General features: G+C 41.8%; 1 protein-coding gene across 1 annotated transcript in view; it reads left to right on the top strand.

Annotated features, from left to right (window-relative positions):
• LOC144597475 (serine palmitoyltransferase 2-like) overlaps positions 1–18,233 on the top strand; it is a 119,040-nt gene that overhangs the window by 82,487 nt on the left and 18,320 nt on the right. Inside the window, exon 10 of the mRNA XM_078406910.1 lies at positions 16,034–16,169. Coding sequence (XP_078263036.1) covers positions 16,034–16,169 — 136 coding nt within the window. The remainder of the gene's footprint in view (positions 1–16,033; positions 16,170–18,233) is intronic.

Here is an 18,233-nt window from a genome sequence, read left to right as displayed (position 1 = left end):
AGCGATAGCAATAGAAACTTTCAAAATAAAACCAAAATGCAATATGGCGTTGGTGATCACCAGCATTTATCTCATACGAACAAGTTGGACATTCGCTCTACAAGATACCTGATCTGAAACTATTAGCCGTAATATAGTTTAGGTTGTGTGGGAAGGTATTGCAGATTCTGGTTTAAACTGAAGATAGACACAAAACGTTGGAGTAATCCAGAGGGATAGGCAGCACCTCTGGAGAGAAGGAATGGGTGACCCTTCTTCAGACTGATTCTGATAATGCAGGTTCTCTTTTCAAGAATTTTGTACTGGGTGAGCTACCGCCAAATCGCCCTCTGTACACTTGCGAAGATAGACGCAAAAAGCTGGAGTAACTCAGCGGGTCGGGCAACATCTCTGGCAAAAAGGCTTCCATCATTGTGACGTTTCGGGTCGAGACTCTTCTGACAGAGTCATGGGAAAGGGAAACGAGAGATATAGACGGTGATATAGAGAGATATGGAACAAATGAATAAAAGATATGCAAAAAAGTAACGATGATCACGAAACTATGGAGCCCACAATGGTCCATTGTTGACTGTGGGCTAGGTGATAAGTTATACAGACAATGAAACTCAACAAGACGACAGTGAAAGTAGTATGACGACTAGGTGGGAGAGGGAGAGAGAACTGTATGAAAAGAATATTTGAAGTTGGAGAAATCAAGAATACTGCCCTAGTGAAATCCAATTTGCGTTTAGCCTCACTCTGACAACGGAGGAGGCCCAGGACAGAAAGGTCAGTATGGGAAGGGGAATTAAAGTGTTTGACAACCGGCAGATTGTGGTCTGTCCTGAACCTCTTGTGTGTAAACTTATAATACAGGTGCTCAGGCTTGTGCTGATTCTTTCCAAAAAAAAATGTAGTCCCTCTTTCCCCATACCCCCGAGATCTTTTCTGTCCACTTGTTTCCAGTTGAAGAACTTTCCAAGTCCGCATTCTTCGGCCACTCGGCATGCCTCTAATTCTGTCCACTTATATTTGTTGCATTATAAAAATAATTGATATTTTCTGGTTGTTTCAACCATTGCCTTGGAATTGGTTTGTCCCATTATTGACGCACCAGTCATTGTGATCGCCCTTTCCAGTCCCACAATGATGCGACTGCCCCTTGGGTGTCCTGTGCTGGTGCTGCAAAGGTTTTCTCGTTAACTGTCACGGCAGTAGGATGGTTCTGTTCGGAAGCCTTGTGCAACTGGCCTTGCCCATTAGAGCACGGGGGCAGTTCCAAACTATATTAAGTCAACGAGAATCAGATTGACAGGTGTTGATAAAAGCCTGCTGTTCTGATTGTCAAGGAACTGCTGTCAGCGAGGCCCTCATTAATGGATGAGGCGGTTGGGGGTGGGGTGTTGGGTTAAGTTCTAAAACACCCCACCCCCAATTACTACTCCGGGTTTACATGATGACTTTCTCTCATATTCTCAGTCGCCAACTTTCTCCTGTAGAGATGCATGTTAATGTTAGTTGTAGATGAAGATGGTGTTCTTAATAATCCAGAGAATATTTAATGTTTTAATTTTCCTGTCTACTGTATGTAAAGTAGCTAATAAAAACATTTTGCAGATCGATCTTTCTCTGGCTGGATGAATTTAGATTCTTCCTTGCACAAGATATGCACTATTTCCATGTTAATAACATTTTGGAAATGGATTACTTGAAATAATTGAATACCCTGTGAATGTTAATGATTTTGATAGAAAATTGAGTTGTAGCACTGGCTGTAAAATTATAATGCTGTTTCTTTGTTTAACCTGCCTTTTTTTTAAAAACTTGGGATATAGCAATCGTTACTCAAACAACAACCATGCAGAACCGTAGTCATTTGAACGAGCGTTCTGGTTGTGGGCATGTCTAGCATTAAGACAGATTTGATCACTTGTATCTGACATTGTGCCACCTGATGAGTTGCAATGACAGGATCTAAATGATGCAGTGAGCTGCAAGTAACCAAGATTTGGAGCTTATTTCTTTGGGTGAGATTTCAGGGTCAGTAGGCTTTAGCAACCATTAATGGGACACGAAAAAGAACTGAGTGGCTCAAATGTGACACATTGAACTTGACAAGCAAGCAGTATCATTAATATTTATTAGCATCCATTAGAATTGGGCCGTGTAAATACAAACTTGTCACAAGTGAACACTTTAAAGATAATATTGACAGGAATGGCTGCAAAGTTGAAATTTTCAAAATGGACCAGTACACAATTTAATACTGCACTTATCCTGAGAATTTAGGGAGCTGTATCATCCTCCTTTGATCACCAGGTATCAAGCAACTAACTAAATTCTTGCACTGGGTTGTCTTTTGAGGGTTTTATTCATTCAGAGGATGCGAGGTTCACTGAACTGAACATTCCTATTTCTGATCTTGCGATTGAAGGAAGATCATTGTAAACATCTGAAAATGGTTGGGCCTAGGATCCCACCGTGGGGGATCTCTAAGATGTCCTGCAGTTGAGATTGGCCTCCAACCACCACAACCATCTTCCTTTATGCTAGGTATGATTCCACCCAGCAATGGTTTCTCCCCGATTCCAATTGACCACAATTTAGGCAGAGCTTCTTGGTTCTGGTGATCACTACGCAAGCACCTCATAAGTAGTATAAGAAAATAACTGCAGATGCTGGTACAAATTGAAGGTATTTATTCCCGCCCCCCTGACATCAGTCTCAAGAAGGGTCTCGACCCGAAACGTCACCCATTCCTTCTCTCCCAAGATGCTGCCTGACCTGCTGAGTTACTCCAGCATTTTGTGAATAAGCACCTCATAAGTGGTTATCTCAAGCAGATCAAATGATTATGATCAAGTGTTTAACTGTCAATCTTGTCATACAGCATGGAAACAGTCCCCTTCGCTTCAATTTGCCCGTGTCAACTAAGATGCCCATCTGCACTAGTCCTGCCTGCGTTTGGCCTCTAAACTTTTCCTATCTATGTACCCGGCCAAATGTCTTCTAAATGTTATGTGTGCCAAAAACAAAACAATGAAATTCTTAACTGCAGCAGCATAAACAAAACTCGTAGATTGCACAATAAACCAAAAGTTCAATACATTTTCTAAAATCTGAACATTAGTGCAAAACAAAATCCACTAGTTGGTACTTTAGTTGGTGTTTGTAGTGTTCAAGAGCCTGATGGTTTGGAAGAAGTGTACCTGTAGTTAAAGATCTGTTACCTGAGAATAAATTGTAATGATTAAGTAAATGAACAACAAACACGTCACTCATTGAATATTTTTTCTGGGTGTATTGGTACCAGTAAATTGAAAATCTAATGCTGTCCAAGGCTGTGTACCTCTGAATTGAGTGAACAAGCTAAGAAGTAGCAGCACAGTGCCACAGCTGACGAAGGTGCTGCCTCACTGCACCTGAGACCTAGTTCCATCCTGACCTCAGGTGCTGTCTATCTTTGCACATTGTTCCAGTGACTGCCTGCGTTTCCTTTCAGCGCTTTAATTTTTTCCCCACATCCAAAGTTAATAGGTTAATTGGCCACTGTAAATTGCCCATCGGGTGTTGGTGAGTTGTAGAATGTGGGGGGTAGGGAGGGAAGGAAGAGAGTTGGATTGAAAGTGAAGGGGTAGTAAAGGGGTTACGGCAGGATCAATATTAAGGGAGAATTAATGGTCAAAGGTCCTGTTTCTATGCTGTATCCTTCTGTGACATTGACTCTAAACTCTAGTAATTTCAAGTGTAATATCCCAAGCTTGGAGAGCAAAAGAGAACTCTATAGCAGGAGTATTGCATTTATCAGGACTCTATTTCATGTCAGTGTTTTAATAGTGGAATTATAATTGTTTATCCTGCTGCCTTAAACCAGTAATTTTATATTTACACATGACTTAAAAGTGAAATAATGCATGGGCGGCACGGTGGCGCAGCGGTAGAGTTGCTGCCTTACAGCGAATGCAGCGCCGGAGACTCGGGTTCGATCCTGACTACGGGCGCCGTCTGTAAGAGTTTGTACGTTCTCCCCGTGACCTGCGTGGGTTTTCTCCGAGATCCTCGGTTTCCTCCCACACTCCAAAGACGTACAGGTATGTAGGTTAATTGGCTGGGCAAATGTAAAAATGAATGTCCCTAGTTGTGTGTAGGATAGTGTTGATGTGCGGGGATTGCTGGGCGGCACGGACCCGGTGGGCCGAAGGGCCTGTTTCCACGCTGTATCTCTAAATAAAAAAAACTAAATAAGTAGCTGATGCAAAGTAGCTTTGTTTCCAGTTTCTGTAAGGATAGGGTCAGACGGACCTCAAGTTATCCTTTGGTAACTGTTTGATCACACTGGCACATGGCTCTGCTGTTGATTATTTAACTGATCAAAAGCCTATCGCGATCAATTTTCAGAGCCCTTCTGCACAGTGACATTTTGAGGATGGAGATGAATGATGCCATGGTTAATAATGATTGATTACCTTGTATGTGGTTTTATTTTTGCACCAGAGAAATTAAAGTTAAAACTTGGAAACCAGAGAAGTACAACATTTGGATGAATTAGCTTTGTCTTGAGCAGGAACGTAATCTGGACAATAGAAAATGTTCTAATGTTGTCAATTTGAACGTTTCGCATGCTATACCTATATAAAAGTAAATCTTCAAGAAGCAAGCATAACTCTGTAAACTCTGTTTCTTATTTATTGTTGCAATTAAGTTATATTGAATCTGCTAATTTGCAAAAGCAAGTGAAGATTGTTGTATAAGATGCATGTTTCGCTCTAATTTGCATAGCATTGAAAATATAGAACTTGCTGACCATCTTCAAGTTATTCTGAAGGCATGAAGTGTTAGGACTGGTCACATAGACTAGGCATTTTATTTGTCACAGTGGACATTGAACTTAAAGGTCGGGTACCATAACTGTTAAATTATTTCTTAAATTCTGTATGAAGATGAGTAATTTGGACAGTTGTGATATGCATTAGAATTTGGAAAATTCTGTGCTGTTTGTTTATACCCTGTTTTATAACAATTATAAATTCAAGTCTGATTCTGCACAGGTGGAGGCTATTTGGCCATGCTGGATTTAAAACCAATTAACCAAATTGTACTTCCAAGCACTCAGTTGATAGCTTTGGTAGTCACAGCGTTTCAGGTACTCATTCAAGAATTGCCGCAATATGATGAGAATTTCTGCCTTTGCCTACCTTTTGGAGAGTGTTCCAGACTGCAGCTGTCCTTTGGATGAAACATTCTTCAACTAATTATTATTTTCTAGTTAACTATACAAATGTAGATGGGTTCATCCTGTTTGCAGTTTTAGGCCTTGCCTAATATTATATAGATTAATTTATATAATTCCTTTGCTCCAAAAATTAACTCCAAACAATTGTATCTTGTTGATGTGCCCCCTTTCAAACTACAGTAAACCTCTGCTTGTCTGGAACTTTGGTGCCATACATTCAGATTTAATGGACCAAAATACAAATAGCTGGAGGAACTCGGCGGGCCACACAGCATCGGTTGGGTAGAACTATTGATGTTTAGTGTCAAAACTCTGCATCAGAATTTGTGGCTGATCGGATTTTATTAATGCTCCAGCGCACCTAAATCACTGTTGGATATTAAACAGTAAAATAAGATTTTCAATGAACGTGCAAAGTTTATAAGCAGTGGGTAACAGATCCAGGCGAGTTGCAAGGGAGTGTGGACACCTGGTTTGCAGTGTGGAATGGGAGTGTAAAGTCTAAGGAAGAGAAGAATATGAACCAGGGTACAGGCATGTGAACAGGGAAGTTTTCAACCCAAATGTACAAAAGCTACAGGTCATTCCTTAACATCATTGGAGTACATGGAGAAGATAGAAAAAGCTGGTCTACACAAAATAAAAAAAATGGAACACTGTCTCAGTTCAATATTAATGTGCAAATCTGATGTAACCAGCTCCCAAAGTGAGCTCAGGACAAATGTAGCCTTCTCATAACCTTCAGAACCTATTAGTCATTTTGAAATACAGTGTTGTTTCATGTGTACACTTGCTGCAGTAAGTTGGTGCATGACAAAGCTTAAGAGATAACACATGGGTTAGTTCCAAGCTGATGGTTTTGTTTTTGGAGGGAGGAATTTTAGCCAGGACAGCTCCGTCATTTGCGTAATAGGGTTTTCATCTGTTGAAGTAGGCAAATAATATTGTCTAAAGCCTCAACCTCTAACCCTGTAGCATTGTATCAGTGTGGTGTTGCAATGTCAGCCTCAAATATGTGCTTTTGGAAGTTGAACCTGCCATCGACTTATTTGGGTGACCATGCTTACAAAGCCCAAGTTGTTATTTATATTTCTGTAATATTTACATTATTTTCGGCTTGTACAATTCTTCAGTTAACTTGGTGGCCTGCAGTTAGACAATTTGAAATACTTGTTTTCCTGTGCTTCTTAAAATACAAAGTTGTAACTTTATCCAGCATCACTCGATTGCACCGATCTTAAACCTTCAGATTACATTTTAAATGGCTTTTAACCCTGACAATGGCAACGGAAAAGTCATCTCCATAAATGTTTAAAATCTTAATTTCGTATTTGCTGACTGTAAGAACCGAGACTGACTTTTACGCGCTGCCTTACTTATTGATGGCTTTAGGTGGCATGTAGCAGAAGCATGTGATCATGTCTTGGGAGAGAAAAATAAACAAGAATTGACCTCTCAAAACCTGTCAACTGCTCTCGAGAGCTGTAACCTTACCTGCAAACAGTGCGTGAGAAGTTGAAAATGATACTACCCTATACAAGCACTGGTGCCAGAACTGTAAGGGTGTAAGATCTTGGGCAATACAATTGCATAGTAACATAAAAGATATCAAATCACTTGGCTGAAACTCTGAATTACAAACATGATTAATGGTCCCAGGCTCTAAATTGCTTCAACTTGTATGCCCTTGTGTTTAACAAAGACCTCTTTACTGTATATGCATTCATGTTCTCTCAACGGTTTTACATAGACCACAGGTTTTTGGCAAAAAAAGCAGTATTTTTTTCCCTCCTGTTTCCCCTCACTATCTACCCATTCACCTCTTGCCCTTCCAACCGCTCATAGGATGACGTTGAATATTTTAAAAGTTAACCAAGTGTTAAAGTCACTTTTCAAAAATGTTGACTCTTCACAGGATCAGTGTCAATAGTTCAGAACGAGGAAATACATTTTCCATTTAAAAAAAAAAAAAATGGTTTTAGCTAATTGAGATTTATCCAAAAACGATGGTATCCAAAAACGAAACCTCTATAAAGACAGCATCTTTCTCCCAAACGCTTTAATAAACTGTCCTGTGAATCTCTGAGAACTCTGGAATGCATTCTCTCTCTATTCCCCACCCCCATAGAGTGATGTTTATGCTGATTGCCTACAAGGGGAATTACTATTCCATTGAGTAGTAGTCCATGTTTCAACATATCTGCACTGTTTGGGTGAAGAAACTTGGTGCAGCAAACAAATCTAGCGTATGGTGCCAATTATTCCACAACTATTTGTTGAGGGAAATTATAACAAGGGAAATAATTCAAAGTGTCATGTCATCATCCTAAATGTGTATTAAGTGAATTGTTGTTTTTGAGGTGTAGTTCATGCTGTGTAGTATAATATAGCAAACAATTTGTTATGAGATTCTTTTGGGAGCATGGAAGCAAGCAACTGGATCTCCGTTTTAGATTTAATTGAAAGGTGACAGTATCTAATGATCTACGTGCGAGAAAATAAACTAATTGGTGAGCAAGCAAGGACTCCACCCACTGCTTTATACCAAGCACTACCCGCCTTGCTTGGAGGTAAAATAGGACTCTATTGACCATTGTTCCAGGCTTTCCAGTATTTTGGGATTTAAGACCAACTTTGCATAGAAACTTGTGAACTGGAATTTTGGCTAAGATACGAAATGTTGCTTTTGGGCTGTTTGACTTTATCGCAAACTTTTCATAAACTTTCCAGGCTTTCAAGTTCAAAGGAGTTTGCTGCTTTGGGCCTGCAGTTTATCTCTATATTGCATGTAAAGCAATTATCAACTATGAATTTTAAAGCGCTGTGTTTAATTTACTTTTCCAGTAAATTATTATTACTGATGGAAAATCTATCTAACAGGATTGTAGCAGTTCTGTCCTCGTCACCAGGTTGTTGGCTGGAGAAACTGAATTCAGTTGTGTCTGTTTGTTTGGAGTGTAGTGTAGTTTCTCCTTTTTTTAGTTAATTGGCGGCACTGTTGAGTTGCTGTCTTACAGCGCCAGAGACCCGGGTTTGATCCTGACTACGGATGCTGTCTGTATGGAGTTTGTACGATCTCCTTGTGACTGCGTGGGTTTTCTTCGGGTGCTCTGGATTCCTCCCACATTCCAAAGACATGCGGGTTTGTAGGTTAGTTGCTTTTGATAAATTGTCCCTAGTGTGTAGGATAGAACTCGTGTACCAGGTGATCATGGTCAGTGCGAACTCGGTGGGCCAAAAGGCCTGTTTCCACGCAAAATCGCTAAACCAAACCTGTTACGGGCTATATAGTAACAGCTAAAAGCTATTGTGTTCACTTGATTGCTTTCTGAAGTATACTTAGTAAGGAAGCTATTGTCATATCGACCAAGTTGCAACCATGAGGATTTCTATTTAATTCCAAGGTTCCATACTTTCTGATTTTGAAAAGTTGTATTCCAATTTGATTGGATAAGGGATTACTAACAAGAATACATCTAAGCCATGTCTTTACACCAAGCACGAAATGAGTTGAAGCCACAAATCTACTTAGTGATTGTAACACCTCAAATCATCTTTTGTTGTCCCCGCTTCACTTTCACTTGGTCACCCACTCCTTTGACAAAACTTAATTTATATAACTTACCCATTTTTAAACAGCTTTGAAAAATTGTTTACAGGATATAAATCCCAGAAGTTCAAAAGCAAAATGCAATGAGAATATGAAACAAAAAAACAAGTCTAATTTCTTGACTCAATAGACAATAGACAATAGGTGCAGGAGTAGGCCATTCAGCCCTTCGAGCCAGCACCGCCATTCAATGCGATCATGGCTGATCACTCTCAATCAGTACCCCGTTCCTGCCTTCTCCCCATACCCCCTCACTCCGCTATCCTTAAGAGCTCTATCCAGCTCTCTCTTGAAAGCATCCAACGAACTGGCCTCCACTGCCTTCTGAGGCAGAGAATTCCACACCTTCACCACTCTTCTGACTGAAAAAGTTCTTCCTCATCTCCGTTCTAAATGGCCTACCCCTTATTCTTAAACTGTGGCCCCTTGTGACTCCAGCTACATATGTAGAGAAACGGTGCAAGTCTTGTTGCCCAGTTTACACTTGATCGCTCACCAACGAAAAATGCATTGTCTAACGTCATGACCTTATCATAATTTGGTGTTTCTTAAACACAGGAAATAAAAGTTACCAGATGTGCATATGTAATCTTTGAAGGATATGCTTTCCAAATGGGCCTTCCAAACTAAATGCAAAGTCACTTCAAATACTTTGAGGGATCTTCGACCTGGAGCAATAACTGTTATTCTTTTCACAGATGCTGTCTGCTGAGTCTTTCTAGTGTTTTGTTTCATTTAAGATTTATGGATTTTATTTTCAAAGTTTTGAAACCTAGAATTCATGTCAGCAGCTTTAATCCTGCTTTCAAGTGCATTGGATTCAGTTGGGGCAAGAACCTTTGTCTTTGGGTTGCATTGAGTTTGCTTAAAAATGTGTTGGTGACATTGAAGTCGTGAAAGCTTTTAATCAGCATTCCAAACTGCAGGACAGAATGCAGCTCCCCCCCCCCCCCCCCCCCCACCCCCTTCACCGCTGTCATTTCCATGATAGTGAACCGTTCCCAATGTACATTTATGCATTACTGCTGGTGGAGATGTTTCCTGAGATGTAAAATTGGAATAAGAGGCTAAATTTGGCATGGTGTGTTCGTTGCCAAATCTGCTACTGCGAGATGATACACTGTAGATCTACGATGCTATGTTGTAGCTGTGCTGAGATAGAGGCATGTCTTCAGCCCCACACACAGTTAGAATTTGCATGCATGTTAAGCAGCTGAGACGAATCCCTATGTGTAGGAAGGAAACTGCAGATGCTGCTTTACTCCAAAGATAGACACAAAGTGCTGGAATAACTCAGCGGAACAGGCAGCATCTCTGGATAGAGGGAATGGGTGACATTTCGGGTCGAGACCCTTCAGACTGAGTCGGGAGAGGGAGACAGATAAGGAAGTGTAAGATGTGAGAACGAGACACCAAAGAGGATGAGGTTCAAGGAAAATGTAGAATAGATCATTGTTAGCTAGGAGAAGGTGACAACAAAGCATGCAGAGAAAATTTAATTAAGAGGGCAGTCAGACTGGCCAGAGATCTAGGGGGTGGGAGGAACTAATCCATGTTGCGACTCTGATCTAAAGTTTACTTACCAGTAAAGTAATACTGGTCAGCGTCTCAAACTTCAAACAGGACAAAACCACACCCCAAAAATATGTCTACTAGAAACAGATAAGTTGGAAATGTTCAGTATGCCAGGCAGCATTTAGTTTAGAGATACAGTGCGGAAAACAGGCCCTTCGACCCACCGAGTCAGCACCAACCAGCAATCTCTGCACACTTACACTATCCTGCACACACTAGGGAAAATGTACAATTATGCCAAGCCAATTTACCTACAAACCTTGGAGTACGTCTTTGGAGTGTGGGAGGAAACCTGAGATCCCTAAGGAAACCCACGCAGGTCACAGGGAGAACATACAAACTCCATACAGACAGCGCCCGTAGTCAGGATCAAACCCTGGTCTCTGGCACTGTGAGGCAGCAGCTCTACCGCTGCGCCACCGTGCTGCCCCTTTGTGGGAGAAAACAAAGTTTATGTTTTTGAGTTAAGGCTTTGCTCAGAACTGGGATTAGTTAAGACATGGGCAGGCTTTAAAATGTTGAAGAGAGAAAACCTGAATGTGTTTTCCTTTTTGACAAGGTGAGAATGTCAAAGACTTAAGTGAGCTTTAATGTGAAAGGGGCAAAATTTAAAGGACATGTATGGGCAAGTCCTTTTGCACTGTGTGGGTGCCTAGAACAAGCTGCAGGGGGCGGTGGTGGCGGCAGATACAACAGTGGCATATAAGAGGCTTTTAACGAGGCATAGAATATGGTGGGAATGGAAGGTTATGGATCATGGAGTTATTGAGTCAAACGGTCCCTTCAGCCCAACTTGCCCATGCCAACCGTGTCCCATTTACACAAGTCCCATCAGATTTGTGAGACACGACCTCCCACGTACAAAACCATGTTGACTATCCCTAATCAGCCCTTGTCCATCTAAGTGCATGTACTTCCTATCCCTCAGTATACTCTCTAGTAACTCCCTACACACCCTCCACTCCCCACATGCACATTAGGGAAATTTTATAGTGGGTTCAGAGAGGAAACTGGAGCACCCAGAGGAAACCCACGCGGTCACAGCAAAAACTTGTAGACTGTCCCCTCCCCACTTTCCAATCTAAAGAAGGGTCCTGGCCGAAAACGTCACCTATCCTTTTCCTCCAGAGATGCTGCCTGTCCCGCTGAGTTACTCCATCACTTTGTGCCTATTTTTTGTAAAGGTGCAAGCTGTTTTTCTGCCTTGGCTCGTCTGTCTAGTTATTGACTGAAAATGATCTTTATAATTAAATGTTCCAGTCTGCACTTCCACCCATCCACAAGAACAGATGTTGAACCACACTTTTCTGATTGTTTTGATGTTCTTGCTTTAATCAAAGCCAGAATTTGTCTGTGGTGGACTTGAAATGGGATGTTTCGATCATGCATTTCAGTCCCAATTTCCCTCTCGTGCCACAACTTTAAAGTGTCTGAAACTTTTCATCTTTAGCACAAACTACTAATATGGGTGGGCAGAGGAGTTTGCTTTGATACCATCGGGTTCCCAATTTACATTTCATTGTAATTATACTCCTGTAGACTAGTCTACCTGCTAAAAAAATCTTGATCAAGTATAATGTTCAGAGCTGTTTCCTTTAATCTGTATTTTCTCAAAACGAGAAGGTTTGGTGTGCCTGATGTCAAATCCTGGTGTGATTACTGGACTAAAGATGTTCAGATTTTATGACTCCTTGTCAATCAACAAATTTAATAGAATAGGTTGGCTTCAGCTTGAGTTACTAGTCCATGGTTCTGCTGTCTAGTGTGAAGCTGTTGTCATGACTAATAGTTTTCTCTTGTATTTAAGGGCTGATTTGTTGGCCAACTTGTGTTCACATTGCCCATGGCCTAAAAATAAGAGATTTTGCCAGCAATGCGAAGCTCTGTTATTTCACATACCACACGAGGCAAATAAAAACTGCAGATGAAATGGAATTATGAAATGATCTTCAATCCAAAATGTAACCGTGGTACCCCTTCACACAGCGGCAGGCTGTCCTGGTGTGTTCCCATCATTTTAGACAATAGGTGCAGGAGGAGGCCATTCGGCCCTTCGAGCCAGAACTGACATTCAATGTGATCATGACTGATCATTCTCAATCAGTACCCCGTTCCTGCCTTCTCCTCAATACCCCCTGACTCCGCTATCCTTAAGAGCTCTATCTAGCTCTCTCTTGAATGCATTCAGAGAATGGCCTCCACTGCCTTCTGAGGCAGAGAATTCCACAGATTCACAACTCTGACTGAAAAAGTTTTTCCTCATCTGAGTTCCAAATGGCCTACCCCTTATTCTTAAACTGTGGCCCCTTGTTCTGGACTCCCCCAACATTGGGAACATGTTTCCTGCCTCGAACGTGTCCAACCCCTTAATAATCTTATACGTTTCGATAAGATCTCCTCTCATCCTTCTAAATTCCAGTGTACACAAGCCTAGTTGCTCCAGTCTTTCAACATATGACAGTCCCGCCATTCCGGGAATTAACCTAGTAAACCTATGCTGCACGCCCTCAATAGCAAGAATATCCTTCCTCATATTTGGAGACCAAAACTGCACACAGTACTCCAGGTGCGGTCTCACTAGGGCCCTGTGCAACTGCAGAATGACCTCTTTGCTGCTATACTCAGCTCCTCTTGTTATGAAGGCGGGCATTCCATTTTCAAGTGTTTAATTGTCATTTGCACCCTGAAATAACAATGAAATTCTTGTGTAAGAAGGAACTGCAGATTCTGGTTTATACTGACTATAGACACGAAATGTTGGAGTAACTTGGTGGGACAGGCAGGATCTTTGGAGAAGTAGAATAGGTGGCGTTTTGAGACTGTACCCTTCCTTGGACTCCAGAGATTTTGCGTCCACCTACAATGAAATTCTTGCTCGCTGAAGCTTTAAAGGTACTTCCGTCAAATGTTTCCTTCCCCTCCCCCGCCCTTCTCTCCATAGATGGTACTCAACCTGTTGAGTTTGTCAGCAGTTTGTTTTTGCTTGAGGTATTGTTGGTCTCATTGAAGTATTGAATATTCTACAGCAATGTTTATTGGTTGCAAGTGCAGCCTCACCTGGCGGCGCTGTTTTCATTCTTGTTCTTAATCTGGAAAGAATTCATTTGTGTTGTCGCAACTGCAAATGCAATCACTACACAAGTGACATTGAGGATTTGTGAAGGGTGCAGAGAAGGGTTGCATGATTAATGCCCTGTTTAAAGCATCTTAGTCACCGAGATAAGCTCTGAGCTGGGGCTACATTTCAAACGTGTAGGCTCGGGTGATGGAAGTTTATAAGATGAAGGGAATAGATTGGATAGTTTATCTCAATTTATTAGGATGGGTTGCAATCTCCATTTATGCAAGGCCAGAACTAGCAAGTGGCTGCACCTAGCTTGTGCTTGGGTCTAAAATCATTTTGTTTACAAGTGGAGGCTACCAGCTGTCTTCCCTTGGCCTGGCCTTGTTAAACTGGTGCATTGCAGGTTTTTGTATCATGAAGTGCATCTCAGCCACAGTGTTTAATTTGGAGTGTTTCAATCGGTCATTAAGGTCAGTACCTCCAATATTAAGGCATGGATATAAAATACTGTACAGTCTCATTGAAGTATTAAATACACCACAGCTGGGTGGGTCCGTTACAAATCGGCATGTCACAACTCTTAATGTTCATGGGAAAATATCCGCACCTCAAAATGGTGCGTGTTGCATAAGGTGGATTTGATGAAAAATCAAAGTGCTGGGACAAATTTTAATACTCTGTTATATATTGCTTGAATAAAATTCAACCATATTAGGATGGTTGGTTCTCAACATTGCCATATTGCAGTATCTCAATTCTCCTTTAAAGATTAGTGCTTGTGTAACTCTGCGGGTCATGCAGCATCTCTGGAAAACATGGATAGATGACGTTTCAGGTCAGGACCCTTCAGACTTCAAGTCAAGTTTATTTGTCATATACACATGCAAGATGTGCAGTGAAATGAAAGGTCACTCACAGTCCAGCAATAGAGCAATTTAAAAAAAACAATTTTGCACACAATCACAACCAACACACAAAAAAAAAAAGAAACATCCATCACAGTGAGTCTCCTCCAGTCACCTCCTCACTGTGATGGAAGGCCAGAATGTCTTTTCTCTTCCCCTGCCGTCTTCTCCCGGGGTCAGGCTGTTGAAGTTGCCACGTTCCAGGCCGCGCCGGACGGTGAAAGGTCCGCAGAGGGCCGACCCAAGCCCCGCAATCCGGGGCGGGCGAAGACGCTGCTGCTGCACGTCGGGGCGGCCGTGGCTCCCGACATTGAAGCCCCCGCCGGGCGGAGAAAATCCCGCGGCCATAATTCCGTCCATATCGTCCAGAGATGATGCCTGGACAGAGTTACTCCAGCATTTTGATGTTTTTGAAACCAGCATCTGCAGTTCCTTGTGCCTGGATTTTCCAACTAGAATCTTGAATAACATCATTATATTCTCTTTCATTTCACCGCACAAAATTATTCTAAATGCTCGTCACATGTTGCGTAAAGAGGTTCTTATGTCTATCCTTTATTATCATCTTGTTAATTCTATGCTTCATTTCTCTCAACCAATATGTGATTGTTTACATGCAAATGATTTGGTTTTTCAGTTCAATTGTTTGATTGCAATAATCCCCAGTATTGTACTGCTACCTCAAAGCTAGCTCAATGTCTGTGCGGTATGCACTGGCATAGTTTGAGCACGAACTGATTATCCACGAAATTGAGCGGGTAGATTTTTTAATGAATACTGTGAAGTCGAGCTTATGAAAACAACATGAATGTGTGCGAGTGATAATTGTGAATCATTCGAGTCCAGATATGTCAAATAAAAATTCCTTTATTTCCTAAAGGAGCCAATTTCTTTTGGCAAGCATCAAAGAGGAAGTAAGCCAGGCATGTGCACTGAGATGGAGACAATGTGCTGGAGTAACTCAGCGGGTGAGGCAGCATCTCTGGAGAGAAGGAATAGGTGATGTTTCAGGACCCGCTGAGTTACTCCAGCACTTTGTGTCTATCCTCAGTATAAACAAGCACCTGTAGTTTCTTCCCACACATTTTGTGTGCATTGAGATGATCCTCTGCATTTATCTTCTGCCTGTGGTTGCATTGAAGCTAGCAGTAAATGTGATTGTTTTAGCGGATGCCCTAACCCCAGAACCTGTGGAGACCGACCGAGTCAATTGATATTTTTAAGGCAGAGATAGATAGATAGATTCTTGATTAGTGTGGGTGTCAGTGGTTATGGGGGGAAGGCAGGAGAATGGGGTTAAGAGGGAAAGATAGATCAGCCATGATTGAATGACGGAGTAGACGGTGGGCCGAATGGCCTAATTCTGCACCTGTAACTTACTAAATTATAATGTGACTAAGTTTCACCCTTTGACAAGAAGTACAAAAAAAAACATTAATTCAATCCAGTATCAAATTTAAATGGAAGTGCTTTAAAATAATGCAAGAGAAAAAGGCTAACATTTAATTTAAAGCAAAGGGATCTCAGTCAGATCTGTGCCTTTATCCAGGATGTGCTTTTTAATAAGGTTCACGTAATTTCGTGCTTCAGCACCCCGGGCTTCATTGCACCTGTAGTTTTAAATCACTTACATGTCTTGTATTTGTTGTTCGTCTCATGTTTAGGTCAGACCCGGGTTCAACAGCTGGCGGAGAACACTCGTTACTTCAGAAGAAGACTGAAGGAAATGGGATTCATTATCTATGGAAGTGATGATTCACCAGTGGTGCCTTTGATGCTCTACATGCCAGCCAAAATTGGGTAAATGAAAAACACAAGCTTTGTAGTTTAGACTCTGACTTGGTTTTTTAGTTTCCTTCAGCTGTCTGCAGCATCAGAATTAACTGGCAGTTTTGCAAAATACCTCCACTGGATTGCGACTTCAAATGAAAAGAGAATACAAGTGAACAAATTAAAAATGAGTGGTGTTATTTCCTCTTATTTCAAATGCAGATCAGCCACGACAATTTTTGTAGGAAGGAACTGCAGATGCTGAATTAAACAGAAGATAGACACAAAATGCTGGAGTAACTCAACGGGACAGGCAGCATCTCTGGGGAGAAAGAATGGGTGATGTTTCGGTTCGAGTCCCTTCTTCAGACTGAAGCAGGGTCTCGACCTGAAACGTTTCCCATTCCTCCTCACGAGAGATGCTGCCTGTCCCGTTGAGTTACTCCAGCATTTTGTGTCTATCTTCAGCCACAACAGTTTTGCAGTTTCTTTGCTTGTATAGTGAAAAGGGATGGGAACTCCCAACATTTGATTTTCTTTTGGACCTTGCCCCTTTATTGGCTGTGTTCAGTTAGGAAACCAAAGATGTTAGCACGAGCAACTGCACTGTTGACATTCCCTCCTCGAGGAGAGAGTTAAGACCTTGTCCACAAATGAAGTCATGGATGGGCTAGATCCATTTCCTGCTTTGCATCAATATTTATCTGCCTGGACATCTATATTTAGGCACAAATAGGGTACACGGTCATAACCTTTTTCCCCCCAGGGTGGAAATATCAGGCTAGAGGGCATACCTTTGAGGTGAGAGAGATACAATTTAAAGGTGAAGTGTGGGGCAAGTTTTTTTTTTTCTCTCTACACACAGTAGCGGGTGCCTGGTGCGCTCCCATGGGAAGTGGTAGATATGATAGTGGGATTTAGAAGGCTTTTAGAGAGGCACAGATATGCAAGAAATGGAGGGATATGGATCATGTGCAGGCCAGGAGATTTGTTTGACTTGGCATCTTGTTCAGCATGGACATAATGGGCCGAAGGGAATGTGCCGTGCTGCACTGTTCTATGTTCCACTGTGGAAGGATCGCTCAAGTGAGAGAATTGCATGTTAGTCAAAAAATAGACATTTCAAAGTTGGTAAATTGAAATTTGAAAATCGAGGATCAGATGATTTGCATCGCATATATTTTAAAAGTGGTTGCTTTTGAGGTACCGGGTATGGCTGTCATCTACCAGAGCGTTACATTCTGAAATTATTCCTGTGGATTAGACATAAACAAATATGGCCCCGCTGTTACAGAAAGGACAATACAATGGTATCTATCGACCTGTTCATCCAACATCAGTGGTAGGAAAACATGCTGAAATCTACAAAGAAGGATGAAATAAAAGCATAACTTGAAACGAAAAATAGGACTACCAAGCAGTTGTGAGATTATCTGCTTAATCTGCTGGAGTTCTTTGAGGCTATAGATACAATACCTTAAAACTTTATTTATCCCAGGAGGGAAATTGGTCTGCCAACAGTCATAAAAGACAACAAGATACATGAAACATGAAATTAAAATGATGAGTGAAAAGTCCAGGATTGGGGGTATGCAGGGTGGGGTGGGGGGGGGGGGGGGTCAGCCTACACCACAACAGAAGGGGGAGGAGTTGTACAGTTTGATAGCCACAAGGAAAAGGGATCTCCTGTGGCGTTCTGTGCTGCACCTTGGTAGAACAGTCTGTTGCTGAAGGTGCTCCTCAGGTTGACCAGTCATGGAGGGGGTGAGCTGTATTGTCCAAGATGCTCCGCAGCTTGAGGAGCATCCTCCCCTCCAAGACCATCTCCAGTGAATCCAACTCCACCCCCAGGTCGGAGCCAGCCTTCTTGATGAGCTTGTTAATTCTGTCGGCAAAGATAAAGCAAAACCAGAGGTTATGGTACATTAGGATTCTTGCGGCGTTTCACAAGGAGGTTGATTAACAGGGTTGGAGTAGTTAGAATTGGGGTTAATGTGTGCAAGGAGGGTATGAGCGAATCGTTCTCTGGTTGGCAGGCTGTGACTGGTACAATGTAGGATTTGGAATTTGTGCCCCTGCTTCTCCTGGCAAATG

This window comes from Rhinoraja longicauda, chromosome 10, assembly GCF_053455715.1.
Source record: "Rhinoraja longicauda isolate Sanriku21f chromosome 10, sRhiLon1.1, whole genome shotgun sequence".
Lineage (NCBI taxonomy): Eukaryota > Metazoa > Chordata > Chondrichthyes > Rajiformes > Arhynchobatidae > Rhinoraja > Rhinoraja longicauda.
This window is presented reverse-complemented; position numbering and strand designations above follow the sequence as displayed.